This window comes from Brienomyrus brachyistius, chromosome 13 (assembly GCF_023856365.1).
Source record: "Brienomyrus brachyistius isolate T26 chromosome 13, BBRACH_0.4, whole genome shotgun sequence".
NCBI lineage: Eukaryota > Metazoa > Chordata > Actinopteri > Osteoglossiformes > Mormyridae > Brienomyrus > Brienomyrus brachyistius.
In genome coordinates, this window is record NC_064545.1 from 8,688,490 (window position 1) to 8,714,924 (window position 26,435).

Genomic DNA, 26,435 nt, shown 5'->3' on the forward strand with positions numbered 1-26,435 from the left:
ACATTCATAAGGCAGTTATAATGCACAATAAACATGGCTATAATATGTTATGCCTTTTGATAAATAGGTATAGGCATGCTTATAATGCTTTATGAATGCATAATTACTTGTTATGAATGTGTTTATAAATTACTAAAAACATGACCTTATGTAAAGTAAAGATCTTTAAAACTTTGGCTTTGATATATGTTTATTTGTATAAAGTTGCATAAAATCAGCGTGAAATAAATCAGCCCATTTGCTGTTGATGTAGTTTGATGTCAAAAAATTTTCTTTTATTTTTCTCATAAATAAACCACCATATTCCCCATATGTCCACACATCGGAGGCATTTCACTCCAGCAGAATTCATACACGATGAAATATGTGCAAATCCTTCCTTAAACAGGCGTGTCTCCTTCAGACAATGACCCCCTGCTGGAGGGAAGAGTTATTGGCGTGTGAGGTAGTGACTCTCTTGGCCTTGCTTCTAGTTTTCTGTGGAAATTATCAGTTCAGAACGACTTCGGGGAATTCCTGTGCTGGTTCGATGTTTCTATGGTCTCATTCAAAAATCCCCCCCCAGGTCTTTCAAAAACCAAATAAATAGCTAGTCAGCAGTTTCAGAAGATTGTAGCTAGCTAGCTGGTTAGCTTCAGAATCTCCTAAATAAGAAACGTGTATATTAAGTGTAGTGAACGGGGGACCCAAGACCATGGACCCAAAACATGCGCCCACTTAACTGCTGATAAATACCACCACTGCCCAGGATGGAGGCCTATTAAACAGAAATTCAAGTGAACAATAAAAAAAATGTTACGTTCTCAGGGCTGGAAACCATTACCAGTATGAAATATCTACTTCTTCAGCTTTAAATGAAACATTCTACATCGTACAGCTGCACTGGGTTCCTGGTTGTTAGAGAAGATGTACGATGACCTCCAGCCGCACATGGAGCCCGTCACAGGGCAGAGATCCAGGCACCTGCTCGTAATCCAGCCTCTGGCCCCCTTTTCCTGGGAAAGCCCCCACACCCGATGCATGTTATTTCATATCAGCAATGAGCAGTGCTCTGACCTCTGACATTTATCTATAACATCTTTTGAACCGAGATCTTTGGTTGGTGCCTCGGCCAGGCACATCGGTGGGGCTGGAGGCTTCTGGAGGCTTCTGGAAGCTTCTGGAACACTTCCAGACTGAAGGCTCCTGCAGGCAGAGAAGCCTGGTGCCCTGAGTCCTGATAGAAACAGTGAATTAGAGGGGTGTGTGTTTCATTGCCACACACCAGGCACAGTGAGACTCAGCCCTAACTTACAGCTGGATCATGATGCAGAGATTAGAGAGAACGACTGGGCTCATTTATTAGAAGTCCAAGCAGTCTTAGCTACAGAATAGTTATTATTATATTAAAATTTGTCTGCACTGTGTTGTCTCTGCATTTTGTCTTTTTTTACACCACCTGTATGTCTGCACTTTGCTTAACCGGCTGCCGAATGCACTTACTTTCATCTAACCAAATATTCAGATGATCACGATACTACTTTCATGACTGGAAAGTCAATTCACTTCCTGTTCTGTTTGCAGAGATGTTACCCCTGGGCATTACACTGTATATGACCTAATATGAAGGTCTTTTAGATCCAGAGAGAACAATCTACTGCATTTACAACCATGCCAAAGGTTAATTGCCACAGTTTACTTAAGTATTTTCTGCCAGATAGGAAACACAAGCTCTATTTTCTATGGCCAGTACTTGATTAGGAATCATTGGTCACCTTCTCTGAGTTGAGTCCAAGTGCAATGAGGACAAGATCGATACGTAACAGTGATACACGCCCATGACTGGAGACGGACAGGTGTGGGAAATGTCCTGGTGGGCCAATGTAATAAGGCTACTCCCCCATCACAGTTGGCGGCGAAAAGTCAAATTGGGGGAGCTTGACAGCAAATTCCCAGGTTGCTTTTTGTTGCCAGTCCGCTGCAGGATTACAGAAAAAGAGATCAGCCATCAAGCAAGGTTAGCAGAGAAGAGCCAACAGACGGCCGCTTTTTTGAGGAACAATCAGCCACCATTTTTGACTGTAAAAAGCAGTGGGATGATGGACGGGACACAGTCTGAGTCACCGTGAGTTATTTGTCTGTCCCTGTTCTTCTGTCTCTGTTTTCTAAAATATACATGTGCTGCTTTGTTTTAAATTATATAAGCAGTTTTGAAGGGCTACATGGTGAAGGTGTGAACAGTCATGTAGCTTAATCACAGTGATATTTTTGTTGCTACAATACGAGGCTTGAGGATGTAGGCTAACATGAAGATGTGCTTTGTAGGTGCAGCACTAAGCAGCAAAGACCCGGCAAGTCCCTCAGACAGGAAGCAGGCTGTGGAGCCGGGCTTGGGGCTGGGGTTGCTCCGTGCTCAGCGGCCCCCTCCACACGCTCATTTCCTGTCCCCATCCTGAGGCCTCCTTCCCTCCATCATGGCCCAGCGTCTGTTCTGAGAGACGCCTCATTAACTCCCAGCGGGACTGAGCAGGTTCCGTGTTCAAGACGTTGTCATTCGTGAGCTTTAACGCTTTTGTAAAGGTCACTGAAGCATCCTCACATTATTAAAGCAACATCATCATGAAGCATTCATATCCCTAAGCAATTGCAAATAACTTATTTACTATGAAATGTTTATATTCACACAGGGTATCTCCACCTTTTTAATCTGTGTTTAGTAACTGGAACTTCACTCATACAGAAAATCATTTCTCAGTCAGTATTTAATATGGTCATATTTTTAGGTATACACAATGTATGAATACACCAACAAGAATAGCCATAATTGGTCCATCTTACTGCATACTGCATTTAGCATTATGTGTGTATACATACACACACACACACACACACACACACACACACACACACACACACACACACACACACACACACACGCGCACGCACGCATGTGTAGGGTATACCTATCCTCATGGGGTCTGCTCATCCACTTCTATGGGAAAAATGCTAACGCTAACTATGACAACCTTAACCCCCACCCTGCCCCAACCATAACCATAAGTAACCAAGCAAAATACAAGAGTTTTTGCATTTTTAGTTTTTTCATCTCACACCACCTCACTAACCTCTTCGTCCCTGCATCCCCAAACAGTGAACGACACAATCATCTTTCTGGAGCCTCACTGAAAAAGTCAGATGTTTCAAAAACAAAATAAATTGCTAGCAAGTACAGTCAGCTAGCTAGCTGGTTAGCATAACACGCTGCTTCAGCATCTCCCAAATAAATAATCTGTTTATTTAATGTTTAGTGAAGGAACTGTTTATGGCCAATAGGGGGCCCCTCGTAAAACACATGATTTACGCATGAGATTTAAGATTAATAATCCAGTATGAAGACGATATAGTCTGAGGACTCTTCAATAAATGGCTGTGACAGGATGATATTTAAGCTTGCTGGTGGCTTGCGAGGGCTACGGATCAGAAACACTCTAAGGCCATCTGTTGGGATCCAAGCATCAGCAGCCTGGTCTCCAATGACGATTACCAGACACCTGAGATTAGACACCTTTTACACCCATAATGCAGTGCAGGTGGATGTATAATTGGCCAGACGCAGGAGAGCGGCCCACAATGCAGTGCAGGTGGATACACGACGTACCAGCGATGAGTGGGGTGGCCCACAATGCAGTGTGATGGATGTGCAATTGTCCAGAGGCAAGTAGGACGGCCCACAGTCCAGCGCAGGTGGATGTGGGATGGGGCATCGGCTCAGGAAGAAGAACAGCAAGCCTATGGGGGAAGCAGAGGAGTTACTGGGGGGATCCAGGGAGGAGCCTGAGAGCAACTGAGGAGTGATGCCTTCCAGGGGCAGAGAAGTGGCACTGACATGTGATTTGTTTGTGATTATTGGCATTACAGGCTGGTTTGGAGCTGATCTTGGTGCCTTGGGATTAAGCTAGAGTCTTACACAACCATTTGTACAGACACAAAGCATAACAACAAGCACATTTTGAAACAGTGCCCCACAATGTGACCGAGGAGAAGAAACGTGCGTCATTAGTAATTAAGCTGAATCATTGATAAGGTGTGGAAACATCTGCTGAAGATTTTCTGGAGCACCAACACAAACACAGAAAACAAAAGTATTTTTGAAACAAACACTGGATCGCTAAGGGGTGGAAACTCAAACGGTTTGCCAAAGGGTCCATGCGGACAGTACCAGCCCAAAATGCTTTGCAGCTTCATCCAGTTCATAGAACAATCTAGCAGCTGCATATTTGTGAAGGCATCTACCAACAAATGAGAGGGTGTGCTGAAGGCCTAGAAGGATGTGTCATCTCACCTGCAATCCTTGGAGTGCCCAAGAACAGCAATTAGCAAGCTGGGAAGGACTGAGGCTGTGGTTGGTGGACTCCCATCTCACATCAGATGCCCCAGATTACGAGTGCAGAAACTTAGCCTGCCAAGCCCCTCACCCCCCCCCCCCCCCCGGACTGGAGAATCCAGACATCACTCCCACTACCTTCCACATAAGGGAACACTGAACCATTTCATTCCCACATTGAAATGACCCAGGAACCTCTTTGATTCAAACCCATGGGTTCCTATTTACTAGGCAGCCGATCTAACCACCTAAGCTGCACACTTCTATGCAGTAGATACTGTCAGTTGGAAAAATGAATTGACTTCGGACGACCGTTACGAAGTGTAATGGCAGACAGAATGAAGGACTTGTGAAAGCCTTCCTCCTTACATGATGGATGCACTGTCTCTCGCTGAAGGAGCAGCGTAACGCTCTATCCGCAGGGAGAACCTGAAGGCAAAAGCTCGGCTCTTTCAGACTCCAGCAACGACAGCATAAGAGGCGGCCATGACAACAGCTGCTGTTATCTAGCAGTAAGAAGCACGTTTGGAGTGAGCTGCTGCTCGCTCTCGTCTTTCCTGCCTCGTCTGACTGCTGTTTCCCTTCCTCTCTTCCTCTCTCTCCTCATCCCCTCTACATGACTGTCATAGCCTCAGCATGGAACTTGCCCCTACATGTCAGAGCACAGGACTTGTCACACTATCACTGTGAATGTAAACATCCATCAGTTGTGTCTGTCCCCTGTTTGGTCTCAGCCGTATGACTCAGAATCCTATTTGCATAAATCCCCGGACCCCTAAACTTGTTGATGTTTGACTTCCTCAGCGAATCCAGCAGATTCTTTCTCTTTGTGTCACCATAGTCCTGCCCCCCCCCCCCACCCCACCCCCCCAACTTCCGAAGGCAGATTGCACATTCTGTCAATCGACCCATTTCTCACTGTCAGCCCCCCGGGTCATGTGATTCTGTTGCTATGCCGACCAGAGATGTACCCAGCATGATGATAACAGGTCAGGTGGGGCTGCAGGAGAGTTCCGGCGTGTGGAAGGGGTGTGTTGTTAAGCTGTCACTCTTCCTGACTAAGGAAGAGCAAAACAAGGCTTTAAAACTCACTGGGCCAAAGGCCTGCTGATCGCTCCATGGAGGCGCGTCTGAGAGCCCTTTGTGGGGAGCAGTGACAGGTTTGAGGACACAGAGTCAGTCTGTCCCTGGAGCACTTGGGCAATAAGGGTCCTGCTCAGGCGTCCGATGGTGACATCACATGTGCTGACTCTGGGATTTAACCCCAACGTCCTTCCACTCCCAGGCACCCCATTATAACCAGATAAGACTCTGACAAGACAGTGACCACTGATCTGTCAGACATTCTGCTATCCCCTCTGGTCTCTGAACATTTAGGTTTTACAGTAACTTCCCGGTCCTTTGCTCTCTTTGCATGTGTACATTTGGAGCTTAAGGTGTCACAGTGGCAGTGAGTAGTGCTGTGACCACGTTACAAGGGCTGTGCGCATGAATCCTGTCTGTGTGTGATTTTTTTATATATTACATTGTGGGGACTGATACTTTTTACCTTGTAATCTGTGACTGCGATCAAAGAGATAAAATAGTCTTGTATTTTGTTTGGCTACTTATGGTTGAGGTTGTTATTCTTGGGATTATGCCTAAATGAATGGAGAGTCGCCATAAATATATGAGCAAATGGACTGTGTGGTTGTATGTGTGGAGTTTACATGGTTGCATGTTCTCCCCATGCAGTTTGGCTTACCACCCTCTAGTGTGTTAATGTGCCCTGTGATGGACTGGCATCCCATCCAGGGTGTACCCAGGTGCGTGCCCTGTGATGGACTGGCATCCCATCCAGTATGTACCCAGCCCCGTGCCCTGTGATGGACTGGCATCCCATCCAGGGTGTACCCAGCCCCGTGCCCTGTGATGGACTGGCATCCCGTCCAGGGTGTACCCAGCCCCGTGCCCTGTGATGGACTGGCATCCCGTCCAGGGTGTACCCAGCCCCGTGCCCTGTGATGGACTGGCATCCCGTCCAGGGTGTACCCAGCCCCGTGCCCTGTGATGGACTGGCATCCCATCCAGGGTGAAGGCAAATGGGTTCATGTTCACACATTTTTAGTATCACTACTTTCTTTGATATTGTAATGCTGCCACCTTGTGGTCCTTTGTAGGATTTGTACTAAGACAAACCATTTTAGCCACAGCTCAGTACAGCTTCAGCTACCAAGCACAGCCAAGTTTCAGATGCCAGGCTACTCCACTGGGTGGCGCCGCATGAGTGGCACAAATGTCAATAATCATCACAATAGACTTATATACTGTTTTTCTGATACTACCTGGCCAGATGTGTATGTAGAGGGAAGGAGAGAGAGAAAGAGTGAGAGAGAGAGAGAGAGAGAGAGAGAGAGAGAGAGGGAGGGTCATCCTACATCTATACCAGCGCCCATAGCTCAATTAATATAGGGGCCCGTCCTACATCCATACTGGCGCCAGGAGCTGTCAGCATAGGGGCTCATCCCACACCCATAGCAGGGTACAGAGTTAACACAGGGCTCGTCCAACACCCATGGGCACAGGTTTTCTGTGGGAAAGCCCAAAAGCCAGTCTTTAGATACAAACTTTCAAGCCAAATGTGTTGTAATCGTGGGATAAATAGCATAAATGAGCTCCCAAGTCGTGCATTACATGTTTTAAACACACAGCTGCGGAGGAAAAGAACTGTACATATATATTCAGTAATTAACTAATTTCGCTTTAAGTACCTCCTGGTCTTCAGCTGTGTTACAGTACCCAGCGTAATTAGTGTAATTAGTGTCTGAAGCACTGTTACTGTCTAAGTGATTTTTAGTCATTTCTCTGTCTTTATTCTTTCCATTCAGCAACATGCATTACAGCTGGAGATTATAATAGTATGTTGATTTACTACTCTGTCTTGTCTGGCCAGCACTACGTGTGCGATTATGGACAATTAATCAACACCTATGTGACCAATCAGAATCAAGAATTCAACAGTAAATGATTTTAATGACCCTTATACATCATACGACACATTTCACCCACGAGTCTTTATGTGCATCTCTGTCTGTATAAAAAATAGATGAGGTATTGCATAATTCATATATACGCCATAAATATTCTCTGGTTTTGCATTGTTAGGTATTGCATTGTTAGGTATTGCATTGTTAGGTATTGCATTGTACATGTGCTGAGGGATCTCGATTTACAAAAGTCATGTTCTACAGACATACATGGATTTCCAACATTACATACAAGAAACAATTATTGTTGTTTGAAAATTAAAATGGTATATTTTAACTGATCTCACGTAATTTAAATAAAAATATACTTGGTGTTATTTTAAAATTATGCATTTTAAACTCGCATAAAATAGCTGATTTTATAAGAATTAATTTAAGACCTGGAAATATTTCCTATATATCCTCATATCATCTTATTCAAAATCATACTACTACATTCAAACAGCCCATGTTAAGTATTAAGACGACGCCATAAAACTAACCAAAATCCCTTAATGAAATACAGAAAAATGCTATTATTTGGGAACCACTTGAGTGGGAGTGGATCCTGCATACATTCACGCAAAAAGCATCACCCACAATGCAATGCGTAAGGAGCTGGGCCCCAAGCCCGATGGGGTCGGGGGTCCGGACCGATCCGCGGCAGAGGGGTGACCTCAGAGGAAAGGCACTCCGAGCGTGCAGGTGACTGAGGAAGGTGGGTGTGGCCTTAACGCTCCATCCTTAGAAATGAACATTGTGTCCTGCATGGGGGTGTGGGATCTCCTTGTTTATTAAAAGCAACCTGTCAGCACCCCCCGTAGACGGCCCTACGCAGGAGTCGAAGGCGAGACATGACCTCGTCCCAGTCCAGGTACGCCCCCTCCAGGTGTCGCGGCCTCACCGGATCGGACGTGTAGGTGCGCCGTCCGTGCAGCAGCCTCCAGTTATCGAAGGTGATGATGTCTCCTGTGAACACGGGTGAGAGTGGTAGGTTAGGTGGCGGGTATCCAGCCGTGAGGCAGACTAACCACGCAGCTCCGTCTCAGCCGACGTTCAGAGGAGCAGGAGCTAAAGTTCGGAGGGACACGGCTAAAATCAGACACGCTTCACGAGAGGCGGGGGTACTGACCCGGCTCCATCCTGTAGGTGACCACGTTCTCGGGCCGGGTCATGAGGTCCACATAGGCTCTCAGGGACGAGTAGAAAGGCTGGACCTGCTCCAGAGGCAGGTCCAACACTGAGTCTCGGGTAGCGTTGTTGTAGTTGATCCTCACAACCTGCCCTTCAGAGTCGACACTGCGGAGCGAGGGGGCAGAATCACGGCATTCCTGAGTTCATATAGTACATATACGCATAAGCTGCCGTTAATTCAAAACAGTCAAAGAGGTACATTCTCACCAAGTTCTACAGCAGTCGGGTTTTTTTATAAACGATCGCAGAAAATCAGTCAATGAGTCTCACTGACGTGCGAGCAAAAGTATGAGAACGGCAGGCGAATAAACAGCGGGCAGGTAAAGGGGCCTCACTCGATGATGCGGTGCTTCGACTGCACGGCGAAGTCGCAGTAATCCGAGCCGGTGTCGGTGAAGTCCACCCGGAGCGAGGAGAGGATCCGGAAGGCTTCCGGGTTCTGCTGCCGCAGCTGGTAGGCCACGTGGAAGCCGTCGACCACCTCGTTGTCGCCGCCCTGCTGGGCCTGGCTGAGACAGTGCAGAAACTGCACCTGGAGCCCCACGCAGAGGAGGGGGGGATGGTGAATAACAACACAGTGGCTCTTAAAGAAAGTTACAGTATTATAGACTGTACTACAATATCAAAGACTATAACAGTTTGTATCATATCATGTGCCTCATCAAAACAGCTAATAGCCATTTTCCAAACAGCAGAATGGAGGCTTGGGACCTTAAGAGGCTCATTTCTCGAAGGGATGACGGTTAGAGCTGGACTGCAAAGGCTCAGCAAAATTAGCACAGGCTCAACAAAACGATTGTACTGTAACTATATGCGACATTAAGGCTTTAAAGCGGTGTTTCCTAATGCAGCCCCTTGGGGACCCACAGTCTCATGGGAGCTGGGAGGGAGCAAAAATGTGTACTGTCTGACACGGAACTCAGAGGGAGTAAAAATGTGGACCAGCTGTGGGTCCCTGAGGACCAGGTTGGGAAATACTACTTTAGCTGCTAAAATAAATTACTTTAATCATGCTATGTTGGGTTTTCCAAGATGTTTTCTTGCTTTATGGAGGACAGATTAAGAACAGGATGTTTTGTTCAGTGTGTGCGTGTGTGAGCCTGTTCGCACGCTCACTCACGCCCGGTGGGTGGTGCAGGGCGGGGTAGTCCGTGTGCAGGCTAAGGTCTCCAGAGGTGTAGGCTACATTGTTGGCTGTTGGCTTGTCCTGGACCTGCCACGTGTGCCTGCAGACAGAAACGACAGACAGATGTAGCCAAAACGATATCCCACAGCCAGCAGGGTTTATGGGGGGTATAAAACGAGTTTCGGGAATTCACTTTCTCCCTCTGCCTCTGCTTCGATCCGTCAACGGTGTGATTTCTCCCACAGCTTTCAGCCATTTTAATGTTTAATCATGCAAAAGTCTGCACCTTAAACCCAGAGCTTAAGCGCTCAACATCCCCGTTTAACAACGCAAACAGCTTTTCAGGGAGCGAAGCGAGGCAGCCATGTAATGCCAAGAGCTGAAGATGTTTTAAAAGATCACTTGTGGTTTTGTGGACAACAGTAGCGCTGTGCTGTGTGTTAAGCCGCTACAGCTGTCTCACAGTGGATATAACTGCTAATGACACACATGGCGCCCCTGCAAACTCATGTTAAACTCCCAGAGACCCTGTGGATTAAATGTTCTTCCAGATGACTGTAACAGAGCTCAAACACACGCTCTCAGACACAAGCGTCATGGGTCGGCTGTGAGTTTCAAGCCTTCGCTTTACGGTGATTCAGTTTTTATCACTTCTGAGGCTTTGGAGAGATCATCCCCTAATACGAATCTCAAGATATCAAAGAGAGCAGAAAACCAAGCGAGTTTTGAAAAGAGGCAGTGACGCCAGGGGGCGCTGTTGCTTTATGGAGCGAGCCTGCCGTTGGACCTGAGAGCTGGCTGGGACCCCCTGGAGGGAGACAGCCATGAGCAAGATTCCGTGCCTTATCCCAGAAGCGAAGGGACCGAAAACAATGCAGGCAGGAATGAGACACCTTCACCTCTCAGTTACCCACAATGCACCACAAAGTAAACAGTAGCAAAGAGTAACAACTGAGTACAGAGGAAGTTTTGGGACAAACTTGTATTGAAAACCTGCACTTGAAATTAAACAAAAAAAATCTGCATGACAACATGTTTCACAGACTGTCTTCAGACTGTAGCGTATGGATGATGTGGGTTTATGGCGTGACTGCTGGATTGTAACAGCAGAGATTAACTTGTGAAGGAACGTCATGCTTAGAAAGCTGACCAAGAGTGACTGAACTGGGCTCTGACCACAAACCGAAGACCGGCAATAAAACCCAGACCCACTGCCTCCAGACTCCGCCTGCTCCCCGGCCCCCCCGTTACAGCTTCCGTGCTTTAACGTGCTGTGGGAGCAGAGTGCCACCCACCCCCCCACTGCAGCCACAGGTACCACAGCCAACACTGCCTGCCTCACCACTCGCTTCCGCCATGCCTCCCCCTGCTGGTCGGAATGATCATTGTTCCTGCAAAACAAGAGCTCTGCGCAAACGTGCCTCGTGGAGATCAGACGTGCCGCTCCTCAGAGGGTCTATGACAGGGACACCGGTCACTTATTCCGGATTCTTCTGAGGTTTTCCCAGCGCTCTCACACGTCCCATCTCTGACTCCTGACTGATGATGATGACGGTCCCCAGCCTGGATGCTCTCCACCACACTCTGAGAACCCTGCTGATTGTTTATGCTCGTCTGTGTTTTCGTGCCGTAACATCTGGTGTTTTTCAGTGCGGCATGCAGTGCATTGTGGGCCGCTTTCCGCAAGGAAACTCAGTCCCTCACACGGATTCAGAGGTAGATCAGAATGAACAGAAGGCGAAAAAACAGACAAACACTCACACACAGACAGACAGACAGACAGACAGACACGCACACATACACCACAGACAGACACACACTGAAACACAAACACACACACAGAAATACACAGATATGCTGAAAGCCCCTTCTCATGCTATAGAAACGCAGACACTTTTTTAAATAAACAAGAACCGAACAGCTTTACTCTCATATGTTCTACTCATGATGTCAGTTTTTCTTGGTTATCATTCCGAAATCACTTCCATGCCAGATAATGCTGGAAAGGGAGCAGGTTTGCAGTAGGGAGTTATTTATGTAAAAGAATGAGCAGAAAAACATCCGATTTCCTGTCAGACACTATTAAAGAGAACTAGGAAAAGCACACGAAACTCAGGTAATGTGACAGCAGACGTTTTAAACGGAAAAGACAGACGTCGTTTTCCAGCTGCCAGTAACAACTGTGAAGACTGCGATTTGTTAGTGGTGCACGGTCCTGCTGCTGACAGGTCCGGGGGGGTGGGGGGGGGGGGGAAACATCATCCCTGAACTCGCCCATGGTGGGGTCGCTATCCCAAAGGGCAGGTGTCCGGAATCTCCACACACATGCCATCAATCCGCACAGACGCACACCTAGCAACGATGACCAAACAGAAACACACACGGCTCACCTACAGCTTCAGACATCTGCTCTTAATAGAGCGGTCGGCTCACGGCATGCAAACACGGGATTTTTTTGAAGTGACATAAGGAGATAAATCAAATTTTTCTTCATGGCAGAAGGAGGTTTTTCCCCACAGAGGTCCTTTGCGAACGTCTCCCCGCTGTGAGACACATCCTGCCAACAGGGCAGTTCATCATGCACCGTGAAGGCAACTGAAACCTCATCACCGTATCCACTGAAGCATTGTGGGTAAATTTCAAAACATGCACGTTAAATCCAAAGGACAATGTTCAAATTCGGTGATTAAAAAGTCCATAAGTCATGCCAAGATTAGTTGCGCTGTGACTGACTTTTTGATTGGTACAAATTGTTATAAAAATATTTTTAGTGTAAGTAGCAGGAAGAAAATTATGGACTTTTCTGGCTCCAACTGTCACCCCAAGATCTTTACCCTGTCAAAAACCAGCTAACTACAAGCACGTTATTACCAGGACGGAAATCTACAAATTAACCGCAAAGGGCATGTCAGAGGAAACGCCAGAGCTGGCGATCGCAGCGGCAGACATCACCGACAGGCCTGGACGCATCTTGGCCGTGGGGATGGAGCTCATTGACGCAAAAACCGAGCAGCTCTGGCAAAGTTGGTATGTAGCAGACACAGACACTGCGCAGGTTTACAGTTAACTACAAAAAAAACAAAGGCAACAAGATGCTATTGGTATTTAAAAAAATATATATATTTTTTAGTTCTTTGGCAGACGGGAAAACCGCGGACGCCGGTCAAAGTGGCCGATTTCACAAGCTCCGTGTAAAACAGAAGGGCACGCTCACCCGTAGAAAGTCAGCCTAAGGTAGCCAATCCTCTGGCTCAATTTGGCCACCTGACCTTGCTCCAGCGATGCCCCCTTCAGGTAGACTATGCCAGTGCGTCGCAGGGTGGCAAGCCAGGCCAGTGCGGTTTTGTCATCATGGAGAACCTCCTGGAAGCTGGTGGTGGGGAGCTGCAGCTCGGAGCCCCAGTAGACTCGCTCTGGGAGGAAGGAGAAGAGAGAGACGGTCAGGAAAGTCATCGGCGATGTCATCAGAGGCACTCAGAAAAACCATCACAGAAACACACACTGATCACACGGTCAGGGACATACAGAACAGCATGTTTTACTAATGAAAAAAAGAGCGACAGGATATTACTGTGGGGAAAGGCAGCAGCTCGTGGAAGCTGACACAGCAGAATGAAGCCTTCCATAAAACCACATTGGGATGGATAAGAATCTTACTCGGATCTGACACGGCACTTAATCCTATGACAGCATTCTGTGTAACAGCAAGCTGCACGTTTGTTTAAAGAGGCACAAGATGATGTGGCACGTGGTCCAAACTGCTGATTTGGGACGTTATTGAGTTCCTTCAGACTGTACGTGGGAGTGGAAAACAGATTTTCATAATGATCTGAAAAGTTAAAGGAGACTGTGGATAGAAGAGCTCTGGAGAGATGATGGAGACTGTAGATGCATTCAAAACCTGCCAATTTGGACTCGTGGTTTTATGTAAATAAGTAACGATGTAATATTTCACACTTTTTAATTAGCATCTGCCTTTAGCACAGATGGCAGCCAGTACAGTGCAGTGGGCAGGGCTACACTCCTCAGAAGGGCAGATAATGATGCCGATAACTTTTATAAGCACTATGATAACTTTTATCTGTACGCAAATAAAACCCCCCAGAAGAAGTGAATCGGTGACAGTCTGTCACAGGCCCCTGGAATCCCTGCCGGATTCCCTGCTGTGTTTTCAGCGTCAGGTTCATGCCTTTGTTTTCCTCCCTGTTAATCGGTCCTGGGATGCAGGAAATTCCCGAAAGTCTGGCGAGAAGCTGGGACAGACAATCCCCAAAAAACCCACGCTGGATCGTCCTCTCGCTCGCCCGAAGGGACGAGCAGCAAGCTTTCAGTCTTACATAACAGCAGACGTGTGGCATGGTCACGTGCCCCCATCCCAGCGAAGGCCAGCTGGGAAGCATTTCCCATCAAAACAGTGAGCAGCCGGGGCCACAGTCTCCGAGCGAGGGGGGGGGTGGGGTGGGGATTGGGGCACTCAGGGAAGCCAGACGCAGAAAAATGTGACGGTTGTGCAGCTCTGCCACGGGCGGACAGGCCATTTTCCCAGAATGCACTTCGGCATTTCCTCTCCTTGAAATTTCTCAAACTCAGCAGTAAGACAAATGAAAAGCATTAGAGCCCCCCCGCCCCCCGCCCCCCCGCGGCGTTTCAAAGGGAGATGTGGAGATTTCCTGAGAGGACGTCGGAGCTGACTCTCAGTGTAATCGATCCTTCCACTCGCTCGGCGTGCGGGGGTGGGTGTGTTTTCCATGCAGGCTACTCTCTCCTGGTACAAGCCCCCCTTTCACTGGCCACACTGGTCCTGGCACTTTCGGCTTCCACAAAGCCCCCCCTCACCCCCCTGAACACCAACCGCTTTCTCCCGGGGCCTCACAGGACGAATTCAGACACTTTTCATGGAAATGTACTGAAAAAAACCTCAAAATGTAGGTTAAACTGAACACACACAGTCCAGGGCTGTTGCCTGTCGCTCGCACCCACAGCCGGCGGCAGAAGGCCCTCCGAATGCCTCGCCTATGCTAATCAGCGACCTTCACGCCACTTGCCATGTTAAATCGAACAAGACCGCGTTGTCTCCCAACGCTGAAATTCAGGAGCCAAATTCCCGTCAAGCCAGAAAGACTGGAAAATCTAATTTGTCAAAATGGTGTTAATATCATCAAGGGTATTTTTTTCCAGTTGTCAATGTCGATGTTCTGGAGGCAGAAAAACAAAATCATGTAGATCAGCGGCACATAAATTCTCAGCGGTTTTGTGATTTTCGCTTTCGGCTCTGATGCATTTTTGAGGCCCAGGCAAAGTTTAAGGACAGACTTGCACAAACACTGCTTTCAGTTCCCAAGAGCAGGTCCTGCTGTCGTACCCTTAAATTATGCATTTAACCTCAATTTCTCCTGATAAATATCCAAGTCAATAAAGAACTAAAGTAGAATTCAAAGCTTTGATATATATATATAAAACTCTCCTAATGTTGCACTACAGCAGTGGATACTGAAAGTACTCGACGCCAAGGTTTAAAATGGGACACATTTTTACAAACAGCTGTCATCAAGATCTGGCTTATCTACGGTCCACAGACTCCAGGAGAAAAGTCCTGAATAATATTACACTGAGGCAGCGAGCGAGGGGGGGCAGGCCAGAGTATAATGGGTGAAGGAGTGAGAGAATCCCTTAAAGGCTCGACTTCCTTTAATGACACATATCTAAGATATCCCAGCATCCACAGGGGCGCCGCGTGGCTCAGCGGTTTAGGCTTCTGTGCCTGTGATTCCTGAGCCGCAGGTTCAAGTCCCAGCGCCTGCAGTAGGATTTCGCCCTCGGCCTTGGTCTTTAACTCCACCCCGGGGACTGGCTAAGCCTGCTTTGCCCAAAGGTACGCCATTTTGTATAAAGCACCTGCTAAATAAATAAAATGTCAAGTGAAGCACAAGAATAGTCAGAGACGTGAGTTTACTGAAGAGTGATGAACTTAAAGAGAACCCCTCCCCTTTACCTAAACCCACCTTAATCTGGAAAGCGTGGTCTTTACCAAATGGCCAACAAAAGGTTAAATAATGAGCTGATCACCAAGGCCACATTATTAATACTGACCCCCATTCCTACAAAAGCATCCTTTGATGACGTAAGCCAGAGTGGTTTTCGCATAACCTTATTAAAAGCGCCTGCAGTCTCAAAATCAGCAGCGTCCTCCTGTAGGACTGCAGAATGATGCATCACCAGCGCAAAACGGAGCCTAATTGCTCACAGATGCTAACTTCAGTTTTACTGACACGACTCTCAGGCCTAAAGGAAGAAAACAAACATATTTTAAAGTATATTGCCAACGGTAAGGTCCCCAGCCAGGATGCAACATGAAGGTTCTGCCTATATCCACAAACTTTAATTGTATTAAACTCTGATCTACATTATAGGTCAGACATGACCTACAGCCCTTCTGGATCTCACACTACCTCCCCAAAGAAACTGCCTGATTTCCTTTTCGACTTGGTTATAAAACTTAAAGACAATCTCAGCATGGGAGATTCCAACAAGCACGCGCAGTGGCCAAAACACGCAATTTCATTACAAACCAATCAGCCGCTAAGAGCTGTAAATGTTACCAGCGCAGTTACTGAGTACAGTCACTGTCTGTCAATAACACTGGCACCTCAGTGGCTCCTAAACAGAGAAAAATCAGTTTTATTGACAACTGTAAACCAAAAACATAAATATAATGGCTATTGCTGAAATTCTTTTGGCTTTGTTTACATTTTTAAACTGGAGACTTGGCCTTAAAACACTGCCGATACAAATACAGAGAAAATTGATTTATTTAGACAGGAAAACTGTGAAAAATCCCCGCATGACTTAATTTAAGACACTAAGCAGAGGCACGTGCGCTAAGCGCATACACACCTGTGTGCTAAGCGTGCATGCGGGTGTGTGAGGAGTAGGGAGGAGCGCGGAGGAGGTGTGGAGGGCGTGGTGTATATGTGCTGAAGATGTGGAGGAGCAGCTGCAGATGAGGGAGGTGTTTCGTGATGGACAGCAGCTGCTTTCCCAAGAAGCACAGAAAACGAAGCGATCACAGCCAGTAAACAGACACGACACACAGAGTATTTGGTCTTACGACCCCCCACACGTCTTGTTATGTAACACGTTCCTGACAGGAGCTCAGCCTTCACTCAGTTTGATTCTTGGTGAGCGTAGCTGCCTGGGAAAGGGGCTGGGTCACCAAGGGCTCAGCTGCGGGTTTGAGTAGCCAATCAGAAACCAGCGGCACATTACCGCAGCCACGGAGGCTGTGTGCAGACCGCAGGCGGCTGCTCGTCGGCAACCCAACAGGACTGGAGCCGTCGGGGAGCCCACCCTCCCCTTCACACTGTGGCCCCCTAGGGACACTGACATCACTGTAAATCAGCCCTAGTTTCGTCTGACTAAAAAGTCTAATTATGTACAAGAAAATTCACTCAGGAAAAACATGTCCTGCAAGACTCTCTCTCCCTCTCTTCAGCCGCCAGCAGAACCGCAGACAGAAGGAGGGGAGTCCCTTAGAGAGGGTGGCCCGGGGGCCTGCTGGGGGCCTGGGGAAGGAAGCTTGAATAGCAGGGGGCCATAATCCCCTGAATCAGCATGGCCCCTTGCACAGACATCTGTAAAACACTTTGTAGGGTGTTTTTCCCCAGCGACACTCGCGTGGGATGACCAAGTCACGATGTCATAAGCCAGTCACAGAAGGGAACACCAGCTAAAACAGGAGCGTCCCCAAAAAGGGGCCAGGATGAGGGGAAAGCAAAGCTGAGGAGCATACACTGTATGCAGGTCACATGAGCACCAAAATCAGCTGCATGGAGGAAGTGAGGAAGGCAATCAAGTAGTGAAATCAAGGAGCATGTTACAGTACATACAGCAGGAGGTGCTATTCCCAAAGCACTTACATAAAAGGCCTGGAAGGATCACACCTCCAAAAATCTGGATATTTCACAATCTCTGATCAGTTTGCTTGACTAAGAGTGCCCTAGCATCACGCCTCCAGCTTAGTGTGACTCAATAATTGCCATATCACCTACCGGTCGACTGGCATCATGACATCCAATAAAATGATTGTCTGCACGGGATGAATTAAAGAGGCCAACTCAGGGTACACACCAAACCCTACATTTGGGACATACACCACTATCTGGGCCAGGGACGGATTACGGACCGGGCCAGCGGGGCTGCTGCCCAGGGGCCCTTGGGGTGCAGGGGGCCCGTGGGGCCCCTAGCCCAAAAACAATTTGCAATGCTTATCAACAATGTATTTTCGTTTGTCTATTTTAGAGGGCCTACAGTCTTTGATCTTCTGCCTACAAGGGCCCCTGATCCTATAGGGAGGGCGTTTGGCTGCCAAGGGCCCTTGAATTGTGGTGGTGGTTGTGGTGGTGGTGGGGGGCCCTCGCGAACGTTTTGCCCAGGGGCCACACAACCCATATATCGGCCCTGATCTGGGCCACAGTTTGATGGTGAAAAGTAAAGTCACATGGTTGAATTCAGAAGAAACCCCAAGAAATACATGTGGTGATGTCATATTGTTCACCCTAAAATGCATATTCACAGAAACCCACACATTCTTTTATGCAGAACAATTTGCACAAATGGAAAACACTGACTGTCGAATGTGTTTCACTACTGAAACCGCATTTCCTTTGATCCAGCGTGAAATACGATTACATGCTTATCAATGCAAATCAGCGGCAGATGGAGAAAGGCTGGCGAGCAGTTCTAGGCCTGTGGGATCACCACACTGCTGGTAACCAGGCCCATCGAGACCCGGCCCGCTCCACACCGACGTCGCCGACGGACCCAATGCGAGGGGGTGTCCCCAAGTGGAGATCACACTAGCTAATTATGAATACATTTTCTGTAAGTCGATATTGTGAATAAGGTGAATTTCCATTAATGGGTGTCATGCAAATAGTACTTTCCATTTATCATTCCGCCAGATTAAGATCCATGTCTAATTACCATCTCCTATGTATCTATTCATTGGCAAATTCTGCTTCCATTGCAGTTCTGCAAACAACTTCTAAGTGAACATACGCACTTCTTTGCGTGTGAGGGCATTTTTTTTTTGTTTGTCATATATAGTGTTTATAGTGTTTACATATGTCTGCGATTATATCTGATGTCCCTCTGATCACAGAGCACATACTGCCCCCGAAACCAAGCAGCCACTACAGGCCAATTGGGATTTGAACCTCAGATGTTAGAAACCAGGTTTCGTTCTTACTGAACAACCTCAGGTTCATGGAGATAACTGCCTCTGCTTTTTGAGTCGGCTATGCAGATCCACCAGGGAGCCCTAGGAATCCTGCTTTTTTTTGGGGGGGGGGGGGATGGTGTCTGGACAGCCCCCACCCCCTCTGTAGGCTCCGAGCCAAACCCCACAGGCCTCACGGGCTTGTCCATCACCAGCACGCCCCCACGCTACATTCCCCACTGCCCAAAAAGCTCCATGAATTATGCTGCTCACGTTAATCGCTTTTCCAGACGCGTCTGGCCTGTAACTCACCGGACGGGATTTAATGAAGCACAGAACAACAGCTCTAAAATCAGTGAGCAGGGAAACACACTCCGACGCAATTCTGGACTTTTATGACGTAAGCAGGACGGACGGATAATTCTTTGAGTGCATAATGAGGAGTAAAACATGCCCGAGCTCGGAGGGTACAGCTGGATGCCGCAGCCCCGCTGCCTCATAGCAGTAACTCAAGCCATCATTTTGGGAAGGTCCTTTCCATCTGCCTTCATAGTACATTTAAATCCTTCCCCTTCTCAGGTGTTTATGGGCCCAACTCTTCAAGCATAATTTTCACATTTATTTATTTATTTAACAGGCACTTTTATCCAAAGTGACATACATCTTCAGAAAGCAAGGTCAGACAACCCCTGAAGCAATTAGGTTTATGGATCTAGTTAAGCACCGAAAGGTGATGTCACTCTGCTGACCCTGGGATTTGAACCAACTACCTTCCGATCACAGGCAATGTTGTAACCCACTGAGTCACGCAAACACATACAACCAAGCACCTCATTTGCCGTTGACGGCATCACAGTACCAAAATGAAGACAGACGCATCCTTGTGAAGGTCTGAATATATCAACCCTATCGCTCATATCGTACCTGTATAGCGTACAGAGAACAAAACCAACACTGGTTAGTCTCACTAGTTGACTTTTATTTGTTGCTGCAAAATTAACTAATCTGCGGGTGTTATTGTCAGAGGTTTATCATCACAAAGTGTCAAAGGAGGAAAAATTTAAGCTACGGTCACAAATTCTATCATTTAATTTATGAGAACTTGATACACATGCAGATTGTGAACACCCTGTGATTGTGAAAACCACGGCAGCCACAGCTCAGAAACTGGGTAGGAGTAACGCGCAGGATTACGGAGGCTGGCAAATTATACCCTTTGCTTCTCCAGGACAAGAGTTATGTGTTTTTTATAAAATAAAATGTGTTTTTGTAACCAGAGCTGAGTCACTCAGCAGCTAGGCAGGTCCACATTTCAGGGTGTTTATCTGGCAAAGATAATAATGGCCTGTCACTCGTTCTTCTCAAGTGGCTCGGGGCAACCGTGTAGCAAAACGCGCTAGATAAAAATAAACTGAACCGGTTGAATGGAGGTTCGATTCTGTCCCAGACGTGCTCTTCCTCGTTCCATTCACCTCCCATTTGGCCTTGGAGGGTAAGCAGTTGCTGCTATGGTGTTTGACCCAGTGGGCTGCACACTACCCCAGTAATAAGCGGACAGGACTGAAGAGTCACCCATCCCGTCCACGACAAGTAGGGATATCTGCTGTGGCTTGCTGGTATCCAGCACAAAATGGATGAGCAAATAAATGAAGCTGATAAATGGATACATCTTAGGAACATTTAAGTGTTAATATCCAGGCACTACTAAAGATGAGACATAGAATGATTGGATGGAGGAGAGTCTGAGGGAGGTTGTTACGGTGATGAGGGCCCAGAGCGTCAGAGGCTTACGGTTGAGGAAGAGCTCATCCTGCATCTCTTGGCGCGCCCTGGAGGAAAAGCACCGCTTCTTCAGCCAGGAGGCGTGGAACTCGCTGATGTGCTGGTCCGGCCACACTAGGGACACCTGGGAAAGCAGGCAGGGCGGTCATACGGGTCAGCACATCTCCAGCAGCAATGGGATATCACAACCACATGCCTGACCTGGAGTCAGTTAGGGCTAAGTACAGGAAGGATGAGCACCCAATGAGTGAGCAGTGACGAGAGCATGTTAGTGCTGGAGCAAGAGCTACACAATACAGTATATTTAAAATCTGCAAGAATCTAAAATGAGCAACTGAGATGAATGGCAGCACAAGGACTTTGAGGTTCCTACATAAGAAGAGGTAAGGAGCATACACTGATACAGCACATTGCAGCACCAACCACACGATGAACCACTTCAGGGGTGAGAACCTGAGTGCAGCAGGTGATGCCAACCCTACCACCAACCCCCAAATTTTCATTGGAAGCTGGAGGAACTGCTTGCAGGGCTGGATGTAGATTAACGTCATACCCAGGATGAAACATTTGCAGGTTAAAGGTTTTGCTCAAGGGACCAATGGAGTAGAATTACTCCTGGCAGTCCCTAGCCTCAGAGCCACCACTCTGCCCACACACTACATAACAACTGCAATAACATAAGAAAAGCCAGTAGAGACTATGACCACGGGTTAGCAGATGAAGATGCAGCAGGTCAGTGGTTGGCTGAGCTACTTGAGGTGCTGGTGGAGCAGATGGGTCTTGAGGCGTTTCTCGAACCTTGAAAGGTACTCTAATGACCTCATGAGGATGGATAACTCAGTCCACCATCGAGGAACCACACATGGATGGGCAACTGGAGATTGAGGGTTTCACACTAAGCAGGCACTAAAGAAGCCACCTACCTTTGAGGGCTCGGTGATCAGGACCCTCTCAAGGCCGGTGTCCATATCGAGGTGGGACAGGGGCAGGCTGCGGGCACTGGCCGACTGCAGCATGCACTGGGCACACTGGCAGTTATCCCTGAGCCAGATCAGTGGATAACGGCTGCTGCTGCCATCCTCCCATGTTACCTCCAGCTGGCGCTCTCGCTCCAGGTACATGGCCCGTTTGATGCCTAGGCTGGGGGTGCACATGGGCTGGGGGGGCACAGGCAGCGGAGCCGCCAGGGTGTGCTGGTAGCACCTCCCCCGTGAGGAGGGACAGACCGGGATCTCCAGAGAGGCCTGACCTCCGCCAGACAGCTGCCGCAGGGCCCTAAAGCCCCTCGGGTTCAGCATGGCCCTTGGGAAGCATCTGCGAATTGCCGTCCACATCCTGTGGCCAGTGCTGGGGCCCCAAACCATGCAATGGTGCTCAGCAGCCTTGGAGGGGGGTGGGAAGGAAAGCACGCTATTATCAGGGTACCCCCACTGAATTAACCAAGCCATAAGCTGAACATAAACCAAATTTTGTGCCTTTAGGACAGATGGTTTCCGGGGCGTTGTGTCATTTGTAGGATCCCATAAAGTAATAAATTACCCTTAAAAAGAAACGCGTGTGATTATGTGACTAATCGGTTTACACTAAAGGACAGGAACGTCACAGGGCATTAATCAAGGTCCGAGGAAGCGCAGCTAGCAGGGGCAGCATGTGGGGTGGATTTAAAACAAGCCTTAATCACCAAAAAAGCACATGCTGTCATACGTCAGTTTGTGTCAGTTACAACGAGAGGCGATTCTAGGGACTCTGGGGGCAGTAGGCAAAAAATTCTGCGGGGTCCTCCAACTCCCCCAGCATGGTAAAATGTATTACCTTTAAATTATTATGAGGTGTAAAGTTATAATATTTAACAGAGAATTTAATAAACACAAGACCTTTCTTTTCACTTCTGTGAAAAACAGAATGACAAATAAAGCAGGTTTGTTCTTGCAATGTACTATGTAATCGGCCGCCCTCGGGAGCCCCCTCCCAGCTTGGGGCCCCAGGCCATGGCCTGCCTTGCCTGTTCTGTTGCTGCGCCTCTACTTACAACACAGTGCAAACATTAATTTTAACTGCATGTATAAACACTCCAGACTGTCAAAACTATCTACCATCACATGGGTACTTATGCAGTCAATAACAACAATAATAATAATAATAATCCGTTTTTTTGTTAAAAGAAAAAAAACACACTAACAGGGACAGAGGTATGCTGAAAATACACATTTTTTCTTAATTTCTTATTTTACTTTAATTTAATTTCATGTATGTATGTATGCATGCATGCATGTATGAAAATACACTAAGCATTCCTGGTGCCGGGTAACATTAGCTCATTCTGCCATCTGCTTCGGGCATAATAATGGCTTTTAATCACAGGACGGTCGGATGGTGAGCGTCATCATTCACGGACACCCAAGTTTATTTAGTTTACTGACGAGCTCATCTGAGGGATATGTGAAAAAAGTCAGAAGCTAGAAAACTACCGGCCGGCGTTACTTTCTGTTTCCGGGCGATTTCCACCCGGGTGCTTTCAATGAAAAAGTGCAGTAAATACGCGAACAGCAGCTGGGACCGATACTGAGACTGAGACCGAGACCGGCACCGCGCAGCCCTGACCGCCGGGCTGCCAAAGCGGAGTGACCTGCCAGCATACTACTGCGAATAAATACTGCGACGCCGCGGAGCTGGTCCTTAGGACCGATCCTGCACTTTACCGGCATGCCCTGCACAGCATATCTGTAATACTGCAAATCAACATGTGAATTCGTGTATTTAAGTTGCAAATAGTAATTGTCGTAATCGTTCAGTGTTTTTGTTACCGAGTAACCTGAATGCATAATCTGTCTAGTAAATTATTGACTTCCCGTGTCTGTACTGTTGTGAAGCAGAGTTATGGTGAGTGACGATAAAAAAATTCTGCCTTTCAGACAAGCGGTTTTCTTTTATTGAAATGCACTTCACCGATACGCACGAGATTTCAAAAAGTTAGTAAATATAAATTTTTATATTAATAACCAATTTTCATATTACCTTCGTCCAGATCTGAAAGCCCAAATTCGTCTTTAATGACAATACAACGTGGGACAGGGTGTAGAAGTAGGAGAAAGGGCACGGAGGGTTTCCAGAGTTCCGCAGGGATTTTAAAGCTGATAACGCTGAATTACCTAAAAACTTCATCAATAACACCGTGGTCCAAAAGGGCAAACACGTACTATACTGATTAGATGTTTCATATAGATAAATACGATTACAACACTTCCCTACAACGAAATATAATTACAAAATGTCATGCACATATACAAGTAGCTTGTCTATAACGTAGGAAAAGATGGCTAGGGCGGCATGTCTGGCAACCCAAGGGCTCCTGCTTTAAGCCAATGAACGCGCTCGATCCCTTTGAGGTCACATCATTATAGTATAACATACACATATTACACACACACACTTATATATATATATATATATATATATATATATATATATATATATATATATATATAGTCGTTAAGGCTATTTTAAAATATGTTTTAGCCCTAAAAAATAAATATGTATTTATTTTCTTAAGTCTTTGCTTAAGGCACCCCATAGTAAAGCCCCTATCCATTAATCTGTAACTATGCCCCCCCCCCCCCCCCCCCCACACACACACACACACACATATAAGGTTTATCTTCAACATGTTCTATGTAGACAGCCTTTCTGTACCATGTTCTAAAGGATCAAGACATTCTGATTTTGTCATTGTTCATGTTTCAGTCTGTAACTTTTAAGCATGTCCATTGTTACACTTACGATGCACATAAAATGTTTAAGCTTGTGCATCCATTACATTAAACGGGAGGGAATGAAATCCTGTCCTCAAATCTCTCATAATCACTCCCCCAAGTGCTGGATCCCAGAATCATTTCAAATTGCTTTATTATTGTTTAAAATATAAACATGCATCAATAGTCTGCACATGTTCAACACATGCAAATGTTTAAAAGGCACAGTTTATAAAACAAAGTCCGCCTGTTTAACTACAGTAATGTATGCCAGCACCAAATGTTCCCTAGCATTTTAGAGTAACTGTATACATTGAACAAATATTTTATTTAGAAAGACATCAGCTTCTTTACTGAGTCCTAGTGATGACAAAATGTTTAGTTCAAAACTTAGTTCACATCATTTAGTTGTCTAAGTCATTCTCTTCATCCGGGTTTTGCGGGCTTCCAGTACATTCCAGTTATCAAACAGAACATCTGTGTATTCAGTGTTCATAAAAGTGAATTCACATCATCCCTACAAAATGATTTAAGCACATGAATGGAGCGATTTTTATTCTTAATTTTCTTATGACAATATGCTAGGCTCAGAAGTGAGACTTTTATCCTTTCCCTGTTGTAAAAACGTGGCGTTTATCTGCTGCATCAGATTGATGCTGCTCTTCAGGTGTTTATATATTTGAGGTAGTTTCTCATCAATCCACTTACCTGACTTTTGAGTTCTGTACAAATCCAAGGAGTCCAAGATCCAGAAGCTTCCTGCTGGATTTATAAAACTGCTGTCAGTATCTGAGGACCTGGATTCTTATATAATCTCTTAATCTTACTGATTTACTGATGACCCTTACAGATTAAGGAGGTGCTGAGTACACCACCTGCTCATGATTTGGTGGGTTTACATTCCCCCTTCTGGACTGGATTCAGAGGTAAATGATTTCCATTTCCCAACAATGGGACCAGTGGTTGCTTCTCCCTGGCTGTTTAGAATCAGAATTATAATCCCATGCAATGTGTCACCCGGCTGGCTCACTAATGGTCTCTGGAAGGCACAGACTTGGAGTTTAATACCTGTTATGCTTGCTTGCTCAGTTGGATGCAGATTAATGGCTAAGCATAATGTTACAGAGCTGATACCAGTTTAAGGTGAACATTGTTTATAAACCAGTTAATAATGTACATGAACATTTGGGGGAATCGTGCGTGTTATTGTGATATTTGAACCCTTTCCATTGCTGCTTACATCCACATCAGTCTGCAGTAGACCAGAATCCGTCTTTGCTATGTATGGGTCTTCTTTAGACAGTTCTTAAACTCTTCAATGTTAAACTCACAAGTCTCAGAAGCTCTTAGGAGTGATGTCTTTATTACATCTTTTAATGGTGAAATAACTAAGATTAGAGAGACCTACCAGAGCATGTCTGTAGCTACGTACAGTTTACAGTCTACTGCTAGAGCCATTAGTACCCATAATGACACCTTTAAATTTTTCTTTCCTGCAAAATAATCCGAACTTTTGAACTTAATTTCCTCCTGCAAGTCTTCTGCTAGTCTTGTAGAGCAAATTCCTATGAAACTTCTCAAGGAACTGTCAAGGTATTTGAAGAGAGTGTAAATCATGAATACCAGCCAAGCTCAGGCAGGAGCAAAGGTGACCCCAGAATAAGGGAAGTAGATCATTTACATCACAGCTTTTTAAAATCTACTATTCCTGCAATATAAGCTGACCTAAATGATACCAGATGTATACAAATGTTTAGACATCAGCTTTTCAGAGGTGCCTGCATGAAAGTTTTAGATTAAGTTGAACTTTATTCTGGGCCTCCTGGAAGGTGGGTCCGTATTTGCAGAAACTGTTGTTATGGATGGATGCATCCATCAGCATTACAACTAAATGACTAGTGTCACCCAGGGCACAGAGCCGGGAGGAGGAGGCGTTAAGCAGCAAGGTGCCGGAGGAATGGAATGAACGCAGTGCGGTGTACGGTTTAAATAACAAAGA

General features: G+C 46.5%; 1 protein-coding gene across 4 annotated transcripts; it reads right to left on the minus strand.

Annotated features, from left to right (window-relative positions):
• Positions 1-3,636: 3,636 nt before the first annotated feature.
• On the minus strand, positions 3,637-25,476 carry bbox1 (butyrobetaine (gamma), 2-oxoglutarate dioxygenase (gamma-butyrobetaine hydroxylase) 1). Of its 4 annotated transcripts, none has more exons than XM_048973760.1 (9): positions 23,703-23,915; positions 21,611-22,069; positions 20,697-20,811; positions 12,903-13,101; positions 9,683-9,788; positions 8,898-9,094; positions 8,501-8,667; positions 8,273-8,337; positions 3,637-3,768 (listed from the first exon to the last, which is right to left on the minus strand). In XM_048973760.1, the coding sequence occupies exons 1-9, from the start codon at positions 23,847-23,849 to the stop codon at positions 3,748-3,750; spliced, it is 1,476 nt and encodes a 491-aa protein (XP_048829717.1). In that variant the 5' UTR covers positions 23,850-23,915; the 3' UTR covers positions 3,637-3,747. The 4 variants fall into 4 exon arrangements, with proteins under 4 accessions (XP_048829717.1, XP_048829719.1, XP_048829718.1 ...); XM_048973762.1 differs by lacking the exons at positions 3,637-3,768; positions 23,703-23,915 and adding exons at positions 25,145-25,198; positions 25,285-25,476 and having other exon boundaries at positions 7,356-8,337; XM_048973761.1 differs by lacking the exons at positions 3,637-3,768; positions 23,703-23,915 and adding an exon at positions 25,145-25,476 and having other exon boundaries at positions 7,356-8,337.
• Between the last annotated feature and the right edge of the window lie 959 nt (positions 25,477-26,435).